Source organism: Trifolium pratense, linkage group LG2, assembly GCF_020283565.1.
Source record: "Trifolium pratense cultivar HEN17-A07 linkage group LG2, ARS_RC_1.1, whole genome shotgun sequence".
In the NCBI taxonomy this organism is placed as follows: Eukaryota; Viridiplantae; Streptophyta; class Magnoliopsida; order Fabales; family Fabaceae; genus Trifolium; species Trifolium pratense.
This window is the reverse complement of record NC_060060.1, coordinates 36286514-36309868: the sequence shown is the minus strand read 5'-3', so window position 1 is coordinate 36309868 and position 23355 is coordinate 36286514. Positions and strand designations below refer to the sequence as shown.

Genomic DNA, 23355 nt, shown 5'->3' with positions numbered 1-23355 from the left:
GCAACAATTACATTCTCTGAAAATATAAATGACTTTAAAATACATTTGAGAAAAAAGATGCATACAATTCTTTCATCTGTTCCTAAGGAATAATGTGAAGCTGCTTGAAAGACAAGGTAACAAGTTGTAAATTAGTTTCTAGCCAAAGATAATGTCAACTTTTATTAAAAGCAATTTCAATGACCAAAATAGCTCCCATTAATTCAATATTGAGAGCAAAGGATACACCAATATTGGAAGCATAACAACCTAAAATTAACTTGATAGTCTCTGAACACACCACCACATACTGCATTGCCAAGACTACAATGAGCAGCTCCATATATGGGTTGCATTTTGTTCAAGAAATTAAACGAGAATGCCACAAGATCTCTTTGATTTTAGGATCCTTATGAGGAAGATTCTTCGCATCAAAAGCTTTAAAAATTACAAATTCTTTCATGTTAGGAGCAGCTGAAACGCTAGTATAATTTCCACCGAGGAAAAAATTAAAAATAATAGAATTGATAGCATATCTCCAATCAATTTTTTTTATATCCTGAAACTTGCAACTATTTCTGCAGAATCAAATAGTATTAAAAATAATAATAACGACACTCTGAATGACAAGTTTGCACTGGCCAGACCAAGACTTATACCAATGATATGTTGTAACCAACTCCAAATTTGATTGGCGTAACGACACAGACAAAAAAGATGCAAAGAGGATTTTTGGCTAGGATCACAAATATCACATTTAGAAACAATAACACAACATCTGGAGCACATATTTTCATTAGTAGGTAACTTGTTATGCGGGAGTCTCTAAAGGGAGCAACGGACTTGGAGGCCTTTGAAGCTTATAAGCCTCTTTAAAATTAAGATAATCATCTATACTATGAGTTCAAATAAGCTTATCATGGAATTTAACCTTAGGAATAGTTATCTTGCCGAACAAATTACACAAATTTGGAATGTTTTGCCTAGTAGAAACAATGATGTGTCATTGATCATTGATATATGAATTGATATCCATCCACATGTAATTGTTGTATTGTCATTAAAATTATTCTTGTGTTTTACTAAAGGTCTTTTTTTTTTACTAAAGGTCTTGTGTTTTTTACAATGACTAAAGGTCTCGTTCTCGTTAATTACTACTAATTAAAGACCAAGTTTGGGTTGCATTATAAGTCTTGGGGCCCTTTTTAATTAATTTAAAACCTTAAACGAGCTGTTATATTAATAATTGAGACATGAGAAAGAGCAAGTAGTGTGAGAATGGTACAGTAGCAAGTAGCAAGTAGCAAGTAGCAAGTCAATGGATCTTTCTTTTTCTTCTCTAAACAAATATACAAAAGTATGGTGAGAAAGAGGAAGCAAAAATTGGTCTAAATTCACGCCATAGTTTGGTGCCGCCTATTAATGAAAATTAGGGGAAAGTTATGGGTCATACTCCTTCCTATCTAAGGACTCAACTTGGTTGTTCAATAGAAGTTTCTTTCAACTGCCACGTTCACCACAACAAATTAAGTGATACAGTACAGTAGCTGTATATGTTTCTTAAACACTATTTTTATATTTAATTTAAACCATAGAATTAAATAACTAACTTACAAAATAAAAGTCTTCAAAATCTAACCGAATTTATTAGGATAACACAACTTTTACTAAAATACAGTGCCATAGATCATTTCCCTGTTTATCACCACTTGAATGATTAGTTTATAAAGAGAACTTTGTCGGGTATTCCTTGCTTAAGAATTTTTTTAAAATTATCTTTTTAACTTAAAACATTTTATTTAGATCATTTTTAAATATTAAAAAAAAAAATAATTACGTAAAGAGTGTTTAAATGAGATAGCGCAAATCTTTTCTGGTTTAACAAATGTCTTAAGTTCGGTCTTTAACTTAGATATGCAACATATAACAATGTTTCCATCAACTATGAGATAGCAAAAAATTTATAATTAACTAGCTATAAGTTCATAAAAATAAAAATAGCTATAATTCGTTGGACTACATTTTTTCTTGAACCAACTTGAGTTCTTTTACTCTTTGAAAGTTGCCAAACCTCAACATGCAAACAGCACTTTAGACATTCTTCGGAAGTTGGAGTAAGGAGGATAGAGCAATTTTGCACCTAATTTTAGAAAGTATTTTTGTAGAGAATTAAATGGATAATTAGGATTAATATTATTATTTTTATTTATAGAGTATTATAACAACACATATTGGATTTGAAGAATTTATGTAAGTCATCCAAAATTCTACTTGAATGTAATTTCAGTTTTCCTATTTTGGAAAATTTCGTATTATGAAGGAAAAGAAAATTATCTCATTGGCTTATTCAAGTTGACGCATTATCATTTCTTTCATTTCGCTTTTATCTTTTCTTTTATCCAAAGCCTTCCTCTCCCTCCACTCATAAATTGTTGGACCCAACTATGGCCGGCTTAGGCCCAACTCATCCGGCCCTATGGAGATGGACCTCCAATTTATAGGACCATAACAAAACTAATTATATGGTATCTAATAAAGATTTACTTTTGTCACTCTATCATTTTCTCGCGTGCCCTACGAATTTGTCAAAATATCTCCGTCCGCTATTTAGGTAGAGGACACCCTCAAAAATATCATACCTTTATAACGTCTGTTACTTAAGTAATGGACGATATTTTTCAAAAAATATCATCTTTATAACGTCCGCTACTAAAGTAGCGGAGAGGTAAAACAGGAAATGCGTAGGACATGCGAACTGATAGGATAGCAAAAGTAAATCTCGTATCTATATACTTTTAGCAATTTATTTTACTAATATATCTTAGTTGGTCTGGTGGTTGTGGTGTTTTTAATGTAACAAGAGGACTGTAGTTCGAAACTTGCCATTGATGGGATTCAAACCAAAGCACGTATTTGTATTCTAACAATTTCAAATTACGTTAAAGAGTTATTTTCTTTCATCAAATAACACTAGTTTCTCTAAATGAAAAATTTAAAGGCATAAAAAGAACTCGATAGTTGTGTTGTTATGAGTCAATATGTGAAGTGGGATCATGTTTTGTTGAATGGTGAAACGAAGTCGATTTTTTTTCATCACTAGTTTAATATGGTTCGGGGTCAGTTCTGGTATCAAGTGGTTGCAGCCCCCTCCCGATCGCAGTTGCGGGGGATCGAACTGTGGTCCTCTCTATCAAATTCAGCACCAATCACCACTGAACCAACTAACGATCGGTGAAATCGATTTTTAGTTTGTTGTTATATTTATTAATTAATTAAAAAATTCCAAAAGTTTTATTTATTGATGGGATTCAAGCCCAAGCATGCTTGCCTTTGGACTAAGCATTTAACCATTCAACCAATACAACATTTTTTAATAAATTATTCACGTGTTTGTATTTTAATAATTTCAAATTACTTGGAAAATTGATAGAGTTATTTTCTTTCATCAAGTAACATGAATTTGTGTATAAAAATACAAACACCGTAAATGTATAAAATGAAAAAGAAAATCATATTGTTATGAGTCAAAATGCGATGTGAGTTTGATCTTTTGTTGATGATGAATCGAATCGTAAATTTGAAGTTAGTAGGGCCTCTAAATTGCTTTGGCCTTCCCTAAACCCAATCCATGTGGTGAAATTTTGAATTTTTATATTGTTCCTCTCGATGTCTCAAGTTCAAATTTTTTCTAATGTCATTTCTGTCGTTGGGTTAATCCATAAGAGCAAAAAAACACTGACTTTTAAATAAGCTTACTCCACTAATGGATGGTGGAATTGATATCTCGGATTAATCGATTCTTAAACTAAAAATAGTAGATCCTTTCTTAGTAACAATAGGTGCATTGAACACCTCGTAGTACTATCATGGTCATAGGTGTCACTACCTATTGGGTCTCCTCCCATGTACATTAATTATTTCGGGCTTGAATCCACATTCAATATTAGTGGACCTTCTGTTTTCTCTAATATTGAAAGCCTAATATTAAAAGCCTGATGTTTTCTCTCCCCACCCGCCGTGATTCTTTTATACCCCCCAATATTCCGATTTTGCCCTTGCAAAAAACTTCGCTTCGCAGAAACCGAATTTTTTGTAGTACAAATTCAAAGTAAATTTCGGTTTTCAAGGCAAAAAAAACTTCGGTTTATATAAACCGAAGTTTTTTGCAAGGGTAAAATTGGAAATTCAGGGGGTATAAAAGAATCACGGGGGGTGGGGAGAGAAAACATCTAAAAGCCTATACAAATCAATTTGGGCCCTGCTTTTGGATGTGCCCACACGGATAATATATGAAATATTCTCTTCCCTCGACAATCTTTTGTTGCCTTTACCAAATAAGTTTGAAATGTATTTTTCGTACTTCTTCTAATTTAAATATTATTTTTAGTGGTAAAAGAAGTTCGAAAAATGCATTTCAAATTATTTTTAACGGAAAAAAAACACCCTCTTTATAAAGCACAACTTTGTCTAGAGGGCACCACAAAATACTAGTGTTCATTTATTTTGAAATGTTATTAGTAAAAGTTATAAAAAATTGATATTTAAAAACAATATTCTACATACAACTGTGACATTTATTTTTAGAGTATATGATGAGATCCTCATCGGTCGCTATTTTAGAGTCTTTTTAATTAAGTTTTAATAAAATTTTATTAGTTTAGTGTTTAATTTAAAGTCATTTTAAATAAATTGCAAGTTTTGATTTATTGAGTCAAATAAATATTTTTCTCTATTAAAATAATATTTTGTGTAGTTTTTATTTTCTTTGTTCAACTTAATAATATGTTTATGGGTGAGTGTGGTGTGAATAGTAAATTAAAAGATAAAGACATTTGCTTATATTGACACTTGGCCCAGTAGAAAAAGCCTTTAGGTCTTGGAATTGAAGGACACATGAAAGAGGAATGGACAACAACATAGTGCTGGTGGCTATAAGAAAGAGGAAGAACACATGAACAGGAGGGGAGTTACGCTGGGAAAGAAAAGGAGAAACAGAGGAACAGTGCGATAGAAGAGAGATTGACGTGGGTGACACCATGATGCAAGTTCTTGGTTCTATTTTCTTTCTTTCACTGTTTATTTAGTTTAATGTGTAGCTAAATTGTCTTCGATTGGGTTTTGTAAGATGAACTTGTATGAATCTATGGGTTTCACATGTTAGTTTTGTATTGATACTCTTTTGATTAATTCAATTTTCTATTCAATCAATATTTGTGTTTAATGCTTATGTGCATTGATGAATGTTCATGTATGATTTGAGATTCATATTGATTAAGAGATTAATTGTATGAATTGGACCTAAATTGATCGTTCAACCTTGTAATTGATCTAGAGATAGAGAATTAGGGGTTGTGACTTATGGTTTAACGTTCAATGTTTGTCTATTTTAACTATTCAATTGGCCTAAGAGATTAGGGGATTATAGTGTAAAATAGTGAGTTATACACCATGAGAATGGGTATAGTGGCTTAGTTGAACCGTCGTGATAATTGAATTGATCATCATAAGGGTATTAGACGCTAACATCCATAGTGAAATATGAGGGATTCGAAACAAACCCAATCTTTTTTTTAATTGTTGAATTCAATATTTTTACTTTCAAATTGTCAAACAACTTGCAGTGCAAACCCCCCAAATGTATTTTAATTTCATCAAGTAATAGTTTAATTGTTTTGCTTTATATTAATCTCAATCCCTGAGGATCGATAATTTTTACTACTAGCGATTATTTTGTATACTTGCAAAATTTCTATCAGTATACTAACTGGTGTTCTCGGGGCACTGGTTAAAAAAATCAAAAAAAGAAAATTTTAAATAGAAAGTAACATTTTTTTAACTTTTGAGAATTGACTGCACAAGTTTCTATGCTAAATTACTATTTTTACTTCTCTAACTAGTGTTCGGGGGCACTGTTTAACATTTTCCTTATTTTTTAATGGAGGAAGTAATATTTATCTGATATACTCCTTCCGTTCCATAATATAGGCAAAAAATATATTTTCACACTTATTAAAAAAAGTAAAATATGATAATTTAAATGTTGACTTTTTGTATGCTTGTTGAAATAAGTTTCATGGGAAGATGTAAAAACAGTTTTTATTAGTTATTGATTATGAGAAAAAGAAGAGAGAGAGTAAATTAAGTAAAAGTTTATCTTAAAAATGATAAAAATTAGGCTTTTTTCTTGTAATTTGAAACATGAAAAAAATGAGTTTTTACCTTATAATATGAGATGGAGTGAGTATATCATACGAAAATATATCAGTAGTTGATTTCCCAACATAGCATGCGATAATGAATATAACATACTAGCATGGTCCAACCCAACAAAAATCTATGCAAATGGTATTTTTTCGTGGTTGTAACAAATTAATTACTATAATTTAATGTATACTAGAAACCAACCAGCCAACGCATTGGCATGTGCATGCATTTGATTCCTTTTATAAAGTCTGTGTATTTACTATTTACTTGCTAAGTGCTAACTCGTGAACACCTCCTATGGTTTCCACCTCACATTTCATGTGATCATAAATTCAATACATGTTTTGTTTTTTGGACTCTGACACGTTCAAAAAATATTTGTAATTTAGCATTAAAATATTAATTAATTAATTGATGACAAATTGAATTTGACAACCCAACTCACTGGCATCTTTTTTTTTTTTTTTATAAGCAACTCACTGGCGTCTTAAACTTAAACACAACAACTTCTAATAAATATTATAGAGGCCACGCAAATGAAATGCACACCTATTATTTTTTTATTACATTACATTAGTAATATTATCAGGGTATTGTTAACGAGTATTTTTGGAGTATTCTTTAATCATTCTATTTAAAGAAATTATTTAATTTTTTAAAAGTTGACTTCACACATTTTCATAAAACTTTCACAAAAATATACTTCCTCCAGCAAAAGTTACTTTTTGTATATTCATCGACAACTAATGTATCTAGCTTAAATATAGACTAAATATATTGATTTTTCAATGAATCTAAAAAATAATTTTTGCTTATAAATAAGGTCGGATGAAGTATTGTTCTCGATTGGGCCTAAAGCACAATCGATGAGGAGATCCTCTTTTTGGACCGTCAAGCACGGCCCAATTATGGAGCAGCTCACGAAAACCAAACTCAGGTCAATGGTCACAATATACAATCATATTGTAACGGCCGACCACCGGAATGATGGACATTAACTGTCACTGCTCATCATGACTCTTCAACCATTTTTCCAGTAGCCATTGATGGCATGAAACATGTCCATCAACGTCCTTGGCCCAACCTTAGGGACTATATATACTCTACTCATACAATGGAGTCAGATACATTCTAACATTCTCTGAAAATCTTACTTCACACTCACACTTGGTTAAACATTGAAGCACCTGCATGTACACAATGTCCATCCCATTTACCAGAACGAAAAAGGAACACCACCTATAAAATTATCTCTAATCCAGATAAGATCACTTAGTATTTAAGATACTTAGTGTACTCATTATCATTTAACATTATTACTTCTATCTCTAATTTATGGAAAGTGGTATGCTAAAAACTGCCACCGTGCAACAAAAAGACAAACTAGAAACGAAATAAAATATTCCTCTATAATTGAACTTCAGCCAATCGCCCAATCATTGAATTAAAATATTATTATTAATATAAAATCATATACGATTGATCGAGTGGCAGATTAACTTGAAATATATATAGGTCTAGCCATCCATCCAACATAGACCGTGGAGATCCTATCTTCTCTAATGATTTTTATCGATTGCACCAGCTAAATGGGATTTGGCATTATATTCACCATATTATGTAACTGTAGGACATTATGACATTCATTCTTTACTAGAAGCTTCAGTACTTTACCATACATTACAGACAAATATGTACAAATAAATAAGTGTGTTGTCAATTTTATCCTTCCACATCATATCCACATCCACCAACCAATCTCCGCGTATGGTCATATTCATATATATCTTTGATGGCTAATTATTTAGATGCATGTGGTACATGAACATATCCATATATTATATCTTAATAATCTTAATCTTAATCTGCTAAAGGTTAAGCTGTCATTACCTATAAAAACATACAACATATGAATACACAAATTCGAAATCGAGATAAATTCAAATGAGTTGTTTCTTATAGGTGATCATTTAATAACCATTATTATTATTTAATTGCATAATTATGAACAACTATATATATTATTTTTTGGTACATGATGAACAACTATATTTAGTATATAATATTTGTTTTTATAAAAATAATCAGCTATTCAATTAACCTAAAAAAATCAATTATTTTTTATAAAAATATCCAAAAATAATAATAATATTTTTCATCTTCACTATAACTTACACCGGTGACTATTAACTCCTTAACTCTTTTCATTCTTAGTTTAAATTTGTTAAACTATCCCATTCTAACTTTATATCACATTTGATTCATTTCTAGTGTGTATATATATACACATCAAGTGCTTCAAAATAACATAGTTTGAAGCTAGACAACATCTCATCAAAATGGGTTGTTTAGATGTTTATCTTCCGGTAATGGTTATGATAGGGTTACAATTTCATTATGCATTACTTGCCATCTTTACAAGAGCTGCTCTATTAGATGGATTGACTCCTACTGTCTTTGTAGTCTATAGGCAAGGCATAGCCACTTTGTCATTGGCACCTATCATCATTTCCTCTAATAAGAGGTATATATAATTAATTGAATGATTTTTCCCTCTCTTAACCCTAATTACTCAATTATTCTTACTAACTCATATATACATATACATCATATGTGTTTGTTTTTTTTATTGTAGGAGACAATCTTTGAAGGCTTCATTAGGATTAAAGAGTTTCTCTTTGATGTTTATGACCGCTCTTATTGGGTATAGTTTGCTAAATCACCTTTTATTCTTCTGCTATGCTATTAGGGGTGTTCATGGTTCATAAACTGCACTAAACTGAACCCTATTAATGGTTTAATTTAGTTCATAAAAATCACTTTTAGAAAAACTAGTTAATTTTTCTAAATTAGTTTGAACCAATCATTAGTTGGTTCAGTGGTGATTGACGTTGAACTTGGTAGGGAGGACCACGGTTCGATCCCCCACAACTGCAATCGGGAGAGGGCTGAAACCACTTGATGCCAGAACTGACTGCAGAATCAAATTAGGCGGCCCAGTGGACCAGATACTTGTGGTGAAAAAAAAAAGTTTAGAATCAGTTTGAAATTGGTTTATAAATTACAAACAGATTTTTATTGATTTTTTTTAACAAAATAAATATTAATAATAAAACTTACTCAGTTTTTGTTATTGTTTATATGCAGAATTACATTCAATCAGAATGCATATTTTAGTGGTTTATTCTATTCATCTTCTACAGCAGCAACTGCTATGAGTAATTTGATACCTGCATTAACTTTTGTATTTGCAGCAATTTTGGGGTAATTTCTCTACACAAATTAAGTGTTAATATGCCTCTCTAGTGACACTAACATTTGTTTTGTTTACTTAGTTATACTTATATGTAATAACATTTCTGGTTTTTGAATGATTAGATATGAGAAAATTGATCTTCGAAGTTTAAGAAACGCGGCCAAGATATTAGGGACAATTTGTTGTGTCAGTGGAGCTTTAACAATGGCATTTCTCAAAGGAAATAAGCTGTTACACATGGAGTTCTTTCCTGATTCTAAACATCTCACTGCAAGTGGAGATGATACTTGGATTTTGGGTTGTCTATTGCTCTTAGCAAGTAGTGTTTTTTGGTCATGTTGGATGATCATGCAGGTAAATTTACAAAACCAGAATAATTTTAGTGTGACAAAATTATTGTTTATCAATGGACATTTGATTAAACTTAATTCATTACAGGTACCAATTTCTTCATCCTGCCCGGATCATATATTGTCGACTTTTTGGATGTGTCTTTTCTCTACAATACAGTCGGCTATATTTGCATTGCTCAAAGAGCAGAATCTTCAATCATGGATTTTAAATACACCTTTACAAATTTCATGCAGTTTATATGCAGTAAGTCTGTCACAGGCTTCTCAAAAACATTTCAATTAGTATCATTTGTTGCAATTTCGTCTAATACTAAAATCGCAAATTTTGTGATATAGGGAATTGGAATTGCTGTTAGTTGCTTTATTCAATCTTGGTGCATCTCAGAAAGAGGTCCTCTATACTGTGCAATGTTCAACCCTCTAGCAACTGTCATCACAGCTTTGGTATCTGCTACATTCCTACAAGAAGAGCTATACATTGGAAGGTAATAGACTATTCTTAATTTTAAAAGTTAATTAAGATGCCTTCGCGAGAAATGATCTTAAAACTAATTTTGTTGGTACAAGTATAGTTGTATGATTAATATTTTATATACTCCCTCTGGTCTCATATATAAGCAAAAGTTCCTTTGTCAAGTTCACTGAATAATTGATGTATCTGGTCCATAATGAACCTGAGAAAGTAATGTTTGGACCAGATACATCAACTATTCAATGAACATGAAAAAGGAATGTTTGTTTATATACGAGACCGGGGGAGTATTTGTGATATATATTGTGTATGGCCTACTCACATGCATCATGAATTTCAGTTTGGTAGGGGCTATTGGAGTGATCACTGGTTTGTATATTGTGTTATGGGGGAAAGCCAAAGACTTTGATGGGAGGAAACAAGAGCTACCACAACCAAACATGGTGGATGATGAAATAAGTAATAGGATAGATTTGGAAGAACCACTTCTAGCAGAGAAGTCAGAATATGTAACTGAGAGCAAGATGGAGCCTTAATGACTTAAACTAATGACAGTTTTGGTGAATTTTGATCAATCTCGATTTGAAGAAACGGAAACAGGATCAATTAGCAACTTAAAGAACATAGCTTTAATTAGTTTCTTCCACCAAAACTCTTAATGAAGAGAATGTGAAATTTTGTCCAGGGAAAAAATAAGAGTTAATTTCATTTACTAGCATCCAAATTTCTTACCAAGCAATCCATTATTCTGCTAGTGCAAGTACAATTAGTTACATTGCGCTCACATTTTCAAGTAGCTTTTCAGTGAGTTGCTTCTTCTAGAAGTTAACCACCGCATTGTCCTCCTGAAAAATGTGATAAATCTAAACTCTTCAGTCTTTGATAAGAAATTAAGAGATATTCATAACAATAGAGCTATAGGGATGCAAAAGCAGACAATCCTTAGTGATAAGAGATACAAAAATTGTAGTATGACTCTCCAACTTAAAGGGGGTGCCCTACAGCTCCTTCATAAGGATAGGACATGATCCCAAATTTATAAGAAAAACTCCTTCACAGGATGAACTGCAATGCCTCCATTACAGTTGGAAATGTCAGTTATAGATAGCTTCAACTCCTGATCTGAAACTCCCCATGTAGCCGCCACATCACGCAAAATCATTCAAAACATACAAGCCTTCATGAATTAGAAGTGTTGCTTCTTTTTCTTACATTAGGAGGACATAAGTCAAAACCATACTGATACTTGCTCAACATAACTTGTACTATAAGGCACATGGATTGGTTAGCATATTCCAGATTAATTTCAACAAAACTGATAGAAAAAACATTCTAACATGCAACTTGGTATATAAATTAAAGAAATAATAGTTACTAAAAGCAACCAAAATACACTAAGCAATTGCAAACACTTTGAATATTTGGAATAAGGCAAGCATACCAAACTATAAATTAACACGTCCCTTCATCTTCGGCTTCTTCGTGGCTTTCCGACCGTGAATCTCCTCATTCTTCTTCTCCAGAGCAGCTTCAACATCCCTAACTCGCGCAATTTTCAGACTCACATCAAGAACAACCTATAAACCGGCAAGACAACTGAATCCAATAACTTGCTATGAAAAGACATCACGATGATCACATTATCCCATTTTTTTCGGAATAATCTCGACAACACAATGAATGGCAGCAACCACATTTTCAACAATCTGATCCCTCTCCACTACAAGTCCCCTTACTCAGAAAAAACAGTGCTGATGAAGACCTTCGCGCGTGCTCTTTGCTCAATTTATTTCTCAAAAAAGAATAAAGTAAGCAAGTGAAATCACAATGAAGACCTTCATCGCGTGAATTGAGTTCAATCGAGAAACATAGTCGACAAAGAGGCTGCCGGTTCTTTTTTTGTACATTTTCCAGATTTGTGGGTATTTGATTGGGAACATGCAGAAACAATCTGTGTTTGGAGATAGAATGGGTTCTTTTTCTGTTAAGTGGGTTTGATGAATTGACATTTTTGTAATTGTGTGTTTTTTGGGGGAATAGGATTGACTGAAAATGGCGGGGGCTTTAAATACAAGTTTTGTGAATTTTGAAAAGAAGCAGGTCATGTCAATCTTTTATTTATGTTATATGTTTGGTTGGGGAGAGGATCTCTCAATCGTAAAGTGGATCCAGTCAAATCTTAGCCACAGTTTTTTTTTTGTTGCAAGTTGACCATGGTGTAAAACAAGGAATGAAAGACCAAGATCTAAACATTAATTTCTCCGGTGAAAATTGCATCGAAGAGATCCATTTGGGATAAGAAATTGTAACTAACAAGAGAAAAATGTGAGAAAAAAATATGAGGAAAGAGAAATAAATAAGAAATAAAATAGATTTAAAGTAATGTTTGATACCGAAATAGATAACCTACTACAATAGCAATGTTGTTAGGTTGTTAATTAAAAGTTAATTTTGGTATGAAAAAATCAGAAATTTATGTAAGTCATTTTTATTTAGTTAAATATTTTTAAAAATGGCTAGCATTCTTCTTCTTCTAAAAATAATAAGATTAAATTAAATATATGTAAAATTATTTGAAAGATACTCATATAGTACTACTTTTTAATTTTGAAACGAGGGAGTTAAATGTCCCCATAAATATAATAATTCAATTGGTAAAAACATCACACTTATATGTGTAGATATCAGAATTCAAAATTAAAATTTCTCACTTATCTATCTCAAAGGGTAAATTTTGAACTACTACTAAATTACGTGACTAAAAAAATGTTGCTTATTGTACCGGGCCATGGACCAGGGTGTGATTTGTTAAGGCCCAATACGAAAAAGCCCAATGGGAGCATCTAAAGGAGAAGCATGAAAACAACCATGAAAAACACATGATAAGCATGATCCACCATGACTTGGAGAAGAAGGAAGAAACTTGGAGAAGAAGGAAGAAGCTTGGAGAAGAAGGAAGAAGCTTGGAGAAGAAGTAAAAGTAACCGCCCACTACCCATGAATTCCTCTCCAAGCAAGGCGGTTATCAAGCAACAAGAGGGAGATGTTTTGTCTATAAATAGGATCTTCTTCAAGAGAAGAGGGGAGAACTTTTCACTGATTCTACATAGACTCACTCTCATCATGAGAAACCACCATATTTTCATTCTTGTAAAGAGATTCAATTTCTTCTCCGACATACTTGTATCAGTTATCAATCTTGAATAACACAAACCCCTATGTTCTGATCGAATTCTGACTTATTAAACTCCCAGGGTTGTTGGGATTGAACTGAGTGTAATCACACCATTTGATCAATAATACAAACCCCCTTGTTTTTTACCAGAACATTTTGGCGCCCACCGTGGGGCTGCGGTAAAAACATTTGATCCCAGCCTACCACATCAAACTAGACAAAAATTAAACATCACCCGGTAAAACGATTCCCAGGCCTCAAAGTTTCATCTTGTTCATCGACACAACAACAATGTCTTGTCATACAAAGCAGCAGTGATTATCTCCCAACGTCGCGAGAAAAAATTGATTCGGAAAAGTTTGAAAGGGAGACACGTACGGGGCAATTAGGAAGGGAGCAATTTTTGATATATGGCGAGAACAGGTAGCCTTGGTTTGTTTCGCAGTATCCATTACCATCGAAATCACCAATGGAGAAGAACTCCTGGAGAATCTCAATCCATCGTGTCGTCGCCAAACGAGTTCGTTCTAGTTACCAACCACGCCATATCGTCGCGGTTTGATTTATGAAGGATTTGTCGCCACCATCGGATTCATAAAAGAACTGTCCTCGCCGCTGATAGATTCGTGTAGGAACCACTGTGTCGTCACCAGGTCTATGAGGAAACCGGTCTAGTGACCAGGCTTGGAAAGAACGATGAAGAACAACAATCTACTTAGAATCTACTCTGTTCATAATCCTCAGGAAAGTATTCTAAAAACATGTTTTAACTGTGAAACTTTCCTACAATTTATTATTTTGATTTATTTAGCAGTGGCATTCATGCCGTATTACATCAAAACGTAACACCACAAGACTAATGAAAAACCCATGGTTAATAACATGTGGATTGATCAAGTTGGTGTTAATGGCCGCATAATAATGATATGAAGTGGGATTTTCATTGTCACAAATACATTAAAACATATGAAATATAGTAGTGCTAGTGTATATGCCTGTTTCGTGTTTGCTAAAATGTAGACAGGCCACATAGCAAGAATTATACATTGTTGTTAAGGAAAATAACACAGTTCGAGGACGTTTGATCCAATGAAGCCATCAAACTCTAATTTGGATTGGATTATCAATTACAAATTCACACATGGAAGGAAAATCAACAGTTCTGTCATTCAGAGGGAGACTAATGAATAAAATTATAGCACCAAGTTAGAAATATGGCCAGGCTTTGGAAATAACAGGGAGAGTATGCAGCGTTTTGATATCTCAAAGTCTGATGTTGTCGCAAGCTCTATCTCGTTCATTGTCACACGCTCACAGCATATCAACCGGTCTCGGTCATCATCCAATGGCGTAGATCCGATGAGCTAATCAGCTCGCACACTGCTTCAAGCGACAATCGTTCGTAAAACCGCTGTTTTGGTCCTTCACGATGGAAATGATTCATCGCCCCAACAGAGGTGATAATAAAACACGAGTAATTGGTCATTGGTACCACTCGGCGAGATACAAGTCGCCAATTAACATTCCAATTGAAGCATGTTCCGTGATGACCACCGCAATGGAACTCAGTCACGCCGCGCCAAAACAGGCGACTCCCGATCCAGGTGTTAACGTTCTTTTCCTCTAACTTACCATTTAATCATATAGTTCTCGCTCTCTCTATTGTGATAATATATTATTTGTGCATATATACGTTATCGGTTTTATTAACATGGTTAATTTATAGTTCATGAATCACATTCTATCGCCATCTATAATAATAATAATAATAATAATAATAATAATAATCTCATCAATGAGTAAAAGAAAAGAACATCGGTACTTATGTATTTCAAGGTTAATAATCACTAGAATGAGACTTGTTTTTCTTTGGGTGTGCCACTTTACAAGATCTAAATTCAAGAATCGCTGTTCTGTTTGGTTCAAAACTGTTTGTGCTTATTTGATATGTGATATCTTTAATCCTGCTATAAATTATTCTAGCACACGATAAAATATTTTGTGTGATTGTATGAACTAACTTTCTTAAGACCTCATGTAAACATTTCAAACATGAAAGAACTTTTGCATGAAAGAACTTCAACTCTGATAAGTAAGTCAACACTTTAAATTAAAATGACCAAGACAAATATAACCAACAGAGAAAGTATAAAAATTTTCATATGTTTCTACATTTTTTCGGTTAAGAACTAAATCAGTATTCTTCTTACAAAGTATTTTGCTTTTTACTTATAACTAACATGAATATGCTTTCTCTACGTATCACATTTTTATCTGTTTCGTTTATCGATTAATTAAAATCAATCATACATGCAAAACTAATGGAGTATATGAGACTTATTATTAACCGACCTGTTTTTAGTGCAGATACTTGAAGCACTTGCTATAATGTCACCTTCTTTGAAATTTATTCTTTTGAAATCTTGATTAGGAAATTTAGTTTATTCATCTATGATTTCTATTTTGATTCATTGATGTTAATCATAGTGCAGGACAACGAACAAATGTGGAAAATTAACATGAAAATTCAATAATTATCACTCGGCGAGATAGAAGCCGCCAACTAATATTTCAGGTTGAAGCATATTCCGCGATGACTACCGCAATGGAACTCAGTCTCGCCACGCCAAAACATAATTGTTTTTTCTTGCTAGGCGAGGAGCGCCGCGACAAACCGCCCATGGCGGTATCATTTTCGTTTGTTTTATTTTTCATATATTATTATCGTTGAACCTCTAATGTATCAAAGCTTATTTGCAGTAATCATGATTAAGCTGCGGGCTCTGAACAAAAAATTATTCAAGATCAACTCATATGAAAGCTCTGAAGAAATTAAATCAAGGTTGAAAGGCCCTGGCGTCACCCGTAGGGGACGTCAAAAACAGAAATTAAATCAAGGTTGAAAGGCCCTGGCGTTACCTGTAAACCTTACGAGTAGGGTACATCAAAAATAGAAAATAAACCAAGGTTGAAAGGCCCTGGCGTTACCTGTAAGTCTTACGAGTTGGGTACGTCAGAAAAAAAAAAAAAAAAAAATATTATTAAACAAGGGTTACAGTGCCTTGGCGTCACCTACGAGTTGGGTACGTCAGAAAAAAAAAATTATTAAACAAGGGTTACAGTGCCTTGGCGTTACCTGTAAGTCTTACGAGTTGGGTACGTCAGAAAAAAATTTTATTAAACAAGGGTTACAGTGCCTTGGCGTCACCTACGAGTTGGGTACGTCAGAAAAAAAAAAAATTTTATTAAACAAGGGTTACAGTGCCTTGGCGTCACCTACGAGTTGGGTACGTCAGAAAAAAAAAAAAAAAAAATTTTATTAAACAAGGGTTACAGTTCCTTGGCGTTACCTGTAAGTCTTACGAGTTGGGTACGTCAGAAAAAAATTTTATTAAACAAGGGTTACAGTGCCTTGGCGTCACCTACGAGTTGGGTACGTCAGAAAAAAAAAAATTTTATTAAACAAGGGTTACAGTGCCTTGGCGTCACCTACGAGTTGGGTACGTCAGAAAAAAAAAAAAAAAAATTTTATTAAACAAGGGTTACAGTTCCTTGGCGTTACCTGTAAGTCTTACGAGTTGGGTACGTCAGAAAAAGAAAAATTAAACAAGGTTGCAAGGCCTTGGCGTTACCTGTAAGTCTTACGAGTTGGGTACGTCAGAAAAAGCAAAATTAAACAAGGTTGAAAAGCCTTGGCGTTACCTGTAAGTCTTACGAGTTGGGTACGTCAGAAAAAGCAAAATTAAACAAGGTTGAAAAGCCTTGGCGTTACCTGTAAACCTTACGAGTAGGGTACGTCAAAAATAGAAAATAAACCAAGGTTGAAAAGCCTTGGCGTTACCTGTAAGTCTTACGAGTTGGGTACGTCAGAAAAAGCAAAATTAAACAAGGTTGAAAAACCTTGGCGTTACCTGTAAGTCTTACGAGTTGGGTACGTCAGAAAAAGCAAAATTAAACAAGGTTGAAAAGCCTTGGCGTTACCTGTAAGTCTTACGAGTTGGGTACGTCAGAAAAAGCAAAATTAAACAAGGTTGAAAGGCCTTGGCGTTACCTGTAAGTCTTACGAGTGGGGTACGTCAGAAAAAGATACGGCAAAGAAAAGGGCGAGATTATCAACACCGCCAGAAGAAGCTTACACACAACCAAAGCAAGGCGATTCACCATAACGTCAAGTCATATGATTCTAAAAGCAAGAAGGACACAACCAGATCGCTCGTCATGCAGCGAAACAAGGCGACATATCGCCATACTAGTTACAATCGCCAAAAAGGCATCAGGTATAAAAGTTATTCATAAATGATATATAATTATATTTAAAGTGCTAAAGACATTGCAGGTGCAAAGTTAAAAATTTCAAAGGCGAGATTATTTTCAACACCAAACACAAAGTACAGTGGAAGGGCGACTCCGAGCAGCGCCAATTCTTTCTAAATCTCCAAAGAAACAATAGTTACAAAATAAGGCGTGCAAGCCTGGCAGTACGAAAATCAACTACAAGTGGCGAGACAGATTACGCCAGAATACTTACAATCCTCAAATATAGAGTGTCAAAGAAAATAAGAAACTCATGTTGAGTAGAAGAAGCAGAAGTATAGACTAACAAAGTTACTAGCCACAAAGTTTCAATTCGTTTCCAAGAAGGAAAGGCGATCCGCGAAAGAAGAACAGGCGAGATTGGTGACAACGCTGGCTCGAAAATACAAATACGATGGAAAAGAAGGAAGGGCGACTTGCCAACTTGCTCAAAGTCGCCAAGAAACAATGACAACAATATTCAAAGCCACAAATGGCGTGCATCAAGATATTCAAAAGTCATAGAAGGACGTACAAATTATCTAAGAAATATAAACAACAAAAGGAAGGACAAGGCGACAAGCAAACAAAGAGTATGAGTCAGCAACAAATAGGCGACATAGAACCACGCCGAGACATAATAATTGCCAAGTTACTTCATTCAAAAGCACTTCGCCTTCTTGAAGCCTCGTGCTTGGGGGGCTGTGTACCGGGCCATGGACCAGGGTGTGATTTGTTAAGGCCCAATACGAAAAAGCCCAATGGGAGCATCTAAAGGAGAAGCATGAAAACAACCATGAAAAACACATGATAAGCATGATCCACCATGACTTGGAGAAGAAGGAAGAAACTTGGAGAAGAAGGAAGAAGCTTGGAGAAGAAGGAAGAAGCTTGGAGAAGAAGTAAAAGTAACCGCCCACTACCCATGAATTCCTCTCCAAGCAAGGCGGTTATCAAGCAACAAGAGGGAGATGTTTTGTCTATAAATAGGATCTTCTTCAAGAGAAGAGGGGAGAACTTTTCACTGATTCTACATAGACTCACTCTCATCATGAGAAACCACCATATTTTCATTCTTGTAAAGAGATTCAATTTCTTCTCCGACATACTTGTATCAGTTATCAATCTTGAATAACACAAACCCCTATGTTCTGATCGAATTCTGACTTATTAAACTCCCAGGGTTGTTGGGATTGAACTGAGTGTAATCACACCATTTGATCAATAATACAAACCCCCTTGTTTTTTACCAGAACACTTATAATCAAGATCGGCGGAAGAGTGATGATTAAAGGATTGGAACAAGAGTTGAGGGAAGCAGGCACGAAACTAACATTTGATTAGGTAGATTAACATTTACATCACACAAGTAGATAAGATAGGGGCAAACGTGGAAAATTACGTGTTGGACAGGACCATGGTCCATGGCAAACTAGTCAAGTTTCACTCATGATTGGACGGACATATATAACCTCCGGCATCAATAATTCAATCTCAAAATGACACTCTGTCTTTCACCATCTATACACATGTTCAATCCATAATTTGAACGGCTACCATTATTTTAAATACTCAAGACTTTTAGACACCTAATTTGTTTGTAAGTAATGTAATAATACATCACAATGGGTGTCATTTTCTTTAGTGGAGGTGAATTTTCAGCACTACACAATTTCGTTTTATGCTCCAAAGGTGATCATGGAAATAATTTACCACTTGCTATCACGAGTGATGGATGAGTGATAAGGAAGGGATTGGAATTAAAGATAATTTCCATTGAGTTGGAGAAATTGTATGTTAGTGTCAAGAGAAGTTTTGCACAAAGCCTAGAAAACAAAGGGTTCCTATTGTTTATAGTTCAGCTATGTACGAGGCCACGATTAGACCCAAGTGTAACATAGACATTGATACTCATATGTGTAAGTATTTACATGCGTCAATATGAAATAATGTGCGCCAGACATCAAACACATCTTCAATTTGAAGAATCGGTGCTCCAGAGGTGTGTGTGTGATATTGCAAGTAGGGGACACAATTTTCAGAATGCACAAAAAGTCAATGAATATAAAACACATAGACAAGCCAACACTACATTTGGTGTTTACAAATGATATTGTCCTACTTAGAGAATCAAGAAAGAAAACAAATCGGTGGTGACAAGCTTTAGAAGCATATGACTTATGATTGCATAGAAGACGAAGTATATGCAATGCAAGTTTATCAAATGGAAATGCTTAGCTTAGGCGTAAACTTTGCAAATCATTATGCGTTAGACGAGATTAAAACGCATAATGATTTAAGTAGAGAGACTTGTAGATTGCAAAAGGAAATGCAGTGTGACCAAACCAAGTCATATCTAAGTAAAGATATATGATACTATGAAACTGTAAAATATAAAATTGTCAACAGAGTAAAACTGTACTGAAAACAGTAAGAAATCCATCAAAGCCATAAAGAACCAACAAAAAGAAAAAGAGCATATAAACCATATGGGCTAAATCATTCAATATTGAAGAACCTAATATCTCTTCCAATTGTCATTCCTGTTATTCCTGAATGCACAACAACCAATGGAGTAGACAATAACCAGGAAAATCAGGAATATGATATTGACAACAGCCGCCTTCTTCCAATCAGTCTTTATGTTTTGCAGTAAGCCAGCCTTGCAAGATTGGCAATTGAAGCACAGAACGTTTGGATCGTTCGCCCAAGCATCGCAGTCAGGGTTGGTATAAGTAACATTTCCAGTCTTTGTCCAGGTTGTTGGGTTCACATAAGTAAAACCACAGTCATTTGAAGGCTTACAACATCCAGACTGCACAAAACATCCGAAAAAATGGAAATCCATTAGTCTAAATTTTACAAACCAGAAGACGGCAGAAATACATAAAACAAAGCACAGGGGAATGAAGTTTAAGTCATTGGCTAACTTAAATTGATCATGGTTCTAGGTTTAAAGTCTCATATTACACATTTTCTTGTGAGCATTAAATAGATGATACTATCAACCTTCATTGATCGTTACGAATAGAGAGATACACAAAATTTGCACGGTTTTACCATTTGATATTCACATGCCAGCAAACAAAGTACAATAAAGTTCCATAATTTCTTTCCATGTACAAGTTGAGCATAAAACATAGAACACAAACCACGGAACACCATAACAAAATAAGTAATTAACATGACATAACATACAGAAATTCAATTGTAAAATACCCTATCAAGCTAAACAAGGTAATTAATTAGGAAGAGTTAAAGAGTAATATAATCTGTCAAGTTTTTTTAAAATAAAATCTCATGCAGGGAAGATTCTTCTTATATGTTACCATGATGGAAGAATATAAAATCAAAGTAAACTCAAATTTGGAAAAGCTACAAGGAACCATTGCTTAATTTATTGGCATAAGAAAAGTGCATATTCAAAAAGTGACACAACTTTTTAGCCCAGAAGCAATAGCATAGCATCCATGAGAAGTAAAGAAAAGAAAAGAACTTAACAAAAAGTTGGACAAAAGCAATCTCAATTTAAAAGTCAATACTTTTCATGAACAAGCCATGACTACTCAGAAATCTCAGTTTAAAAGTTCACTTTTCAGAAAGAAACATTTGACTACTCAGAAAAAAGTTATAAAGCATAAGTATCTTATAAATTTAATTTAATACTATCATGTGATACTTTTGCAAGCTAAGATATTCTGAAATTTTGTAATTACTTTTTTCTATACAAATTATATTCTAATTTCTGAAGATAATTATCACATTCAACATAAGAACACCAGAAGAATAATGTTCAATTTTGCAATAAATAATCCTAAATCCACATACCCCTAAATCCTAATATCAAGCAAATTGCACAGAATCTTCAGAAAATAGATCAATAAAATCAAGATCAAATTTTTCAACCCCCAATATATATATATTTTTTTTATGATCAAAATTTCAACCCCAAAATTGAATCACATGCAAGTTCAAATTTTGATGAGAACCCAGAAAAGCAATTAAAATGAAGAACAGAAATTGAATAAAGAAAAAGAAGAAAAACCCTAACCTGAATAGCAGACAAGTTTTCAGTAAAGAATTTATCATCAGTATCATTGACAAATTGGTTATGATATAAAGAGCAAACTTTGCCAGATTGTAAACAACTCTTAATCTTCTTCCAATTTCCATTATCATTAACCCTTTTCTGCAACCAATGAGAATAATCACCAAGTCTATATTCTTTATACCCTTTATTGGATAGTTTTTCACCAGCACCTTCGTTAGTAACAATAAAAGCGAAAATGGTGAAAACAAAGAGAAGAACAATGAGTAAGAACATGAAAAGAAGATAGAACCAAAGAAGCCATGAAACACGACAACAAGCACCAATGAAACCCAATAGAGAAACAACTAAGAGAAAAACACCAAGGGCAATAATGGGTTTTTCTAACCATCTTTCACATTCAGTGTTGGCTTGTCTGTGTAACCATACTCCCATCACTAAAATTGGAATTGAAAGAAGTAGGGTTAGAAAGTTCAGAATTCCGATCAAGTTGTTGCTCAGCTTCATGATGATGATGATGAAATTGAAAGTATCAAAATCAGAGAATGTGAAGAAGAAAAGAAGAAGAAAAGTACAGAGAAGAAGAAGAACAGAGGAGAGAGAGAGAGAGATATAAAGAGTTTTAGGGTTTTATTTATTATTTATAGAGAAAATTTATAAAGAAAATAATTAAAATTTGTTACTTGTATACGTTACGTTTGTTTCAATATTGAGAGAACAGGTAAGTTTAACGCGGAAAAATTAACAATTAACAATAAGGGAATAAAAGATTTAATAATAGTTTTTTGAAGGAAAAATATTTAATAATAGTTATTATATTCAAACAATTAAAATTGATTAATACAGTATATTTTAAAAATTAATTTCACACGGTAATACAAAAAAAAAAAAGAATTAATTTTACACGCTATATACTATAAAAAAAAATGTTTTAAACTGCTCCGTATCTTTTTCTTCGTTTCTCGTTGAGAAATAAAATGAGACAATATCACTTTTCTTAAGCCTTCAAACTTACTACTTTTTTTTTTGGTACAACAAACTTACTACTATTATTAAATATTAAAATAAAAATTAGTACTTTAGTCAGGAAAAATATTATTGTAATAATGAATAATCAAATTATGGGTCATGCTTACTGTGTATTTTGAGCACTGGTTAAGGAAATAAAAAAAATTGTATTAAAAATATCGCCTTTTACACTTTAAGAAAGTTGACTATACAAGTTTCAGGATATTTTTACTATATTTAGTTTCCTTAATTTGTGTTCGAGAGTTCCGTAAAAAAAAAAAAAACTAGTGTTCGAGTGCATTATTTAACACTTTTTCTAAAATTATTATATGTTCACAAATTTTGGCTCAATTAATTGTCAAAATTGTTAGGTTGAGCAATACTAATTACTAGGTTCAATTTTTTCCCATCTCACAAGTTCCCGGTCAACCAATGGCGGACCTAGCTAGGATGGGCTGAGATGGGCCACGATCCACCCCCACCCAAATTTTTATTTATTCATAGGGTATTAATTTAAATGTATTATTAATAATTTAAAGTTATTCAGTATACGTATTAGTATAAATA

General features: G+C 33.4%; 2 protein-coding genes across 2 annotated transcripts; one reads left to right on the top strand and one right to left on the bottom strand.

The window, feature by feature from the left end:
• The first annotated feature begins 8113 nt into the window (after nucleotides 1-8113).
• On the top strand, nucleotides 8114-10982 carry LOC123909799 (WAT1-related protein At4g28040). Its single transcript, XM_045960709.1, has 7 exons — nucleotides 8114-8707; nucleotides 8819-8887; nucleotides 9331-9447; nucleotides 9562-9793; nucleotides 9878-10036; nucleotides 10129-10277; nucleotides 10605-10982. Exons 1-7 carry the CDS (start codon nucleotides 8523-8525, stop codon nucleotides 10798-10800), a joined length of 1107 nt encoding a protein of 368 aa, XP_045816665.1. The 5' UTR covers nucleotides 8114-8522; the 3' UTR covers nucleotides 10801-10982.
• Nucleotides 10983-20082: 9100 nt separating this feature from the next.
• On the bottom strand, nucleotides 20083-22747 carry LOC123909667 (tetraspanin-8-like). Its single transcript, XM_045960541.1, has 2 exons — nucleotides 21784-22747; nucleotides 20083-20547 (listed from the first exon to the last, which is right to left on the bottom strand). Exons 1-2 carry the CDS (start codon nucleotides 22285-22287, stop codon nucleotides 20251-20253), a joined length of 801 nt encoding a protein of 266 aa, XP_045816497.1. The 5' UTR covers nucleotides 22288-22747; the 3' UTR covers nucleotides 20083-20250.
• Nucleotides 22748-23355: the final 608 nt, after the last annotated feature.

Excerpts from the sequence above, each read along its gene's own strand:
- LOC123909667 (XM_045960541.1), bottom strand. The coding sequence starts at position 22,287 with ATGAAGCTGAGCAACAACTTGATCGGAATTCTGAACTTTCTAACCCTA. Across the intron at positions 20,548-21,783 it reads AAAACTTGTCTGCTATTCAG|TCTGGATGTTGTAAGCCTTC; the intron begins GTTAGGGTTTTT and ends TGTTTTGTGCAG.
- LOC123909799 (XM_045960709.1), top strand. The coding sequence starts at position 8,523 with ATGGGTTGTTTAGATGTTTATCTTCCGGTAATGGTTATGATAGGGTTA. Across the intron at positions 8,888-9,330 it reads TTTATGACCGCTCTTATTGG|AATTACATTCAATCAGAATG; the intron begins GTATAGTTTGCT and ends GTTTATATGCAG. Across the intron at positions 10,037-10,128 it reads TTTCATGCAGTTTATATGCA|GGAATTGGAATTGCTGTTAG; the intron begins GTAAGTCTGTCA and ends TTTGTGATATAG.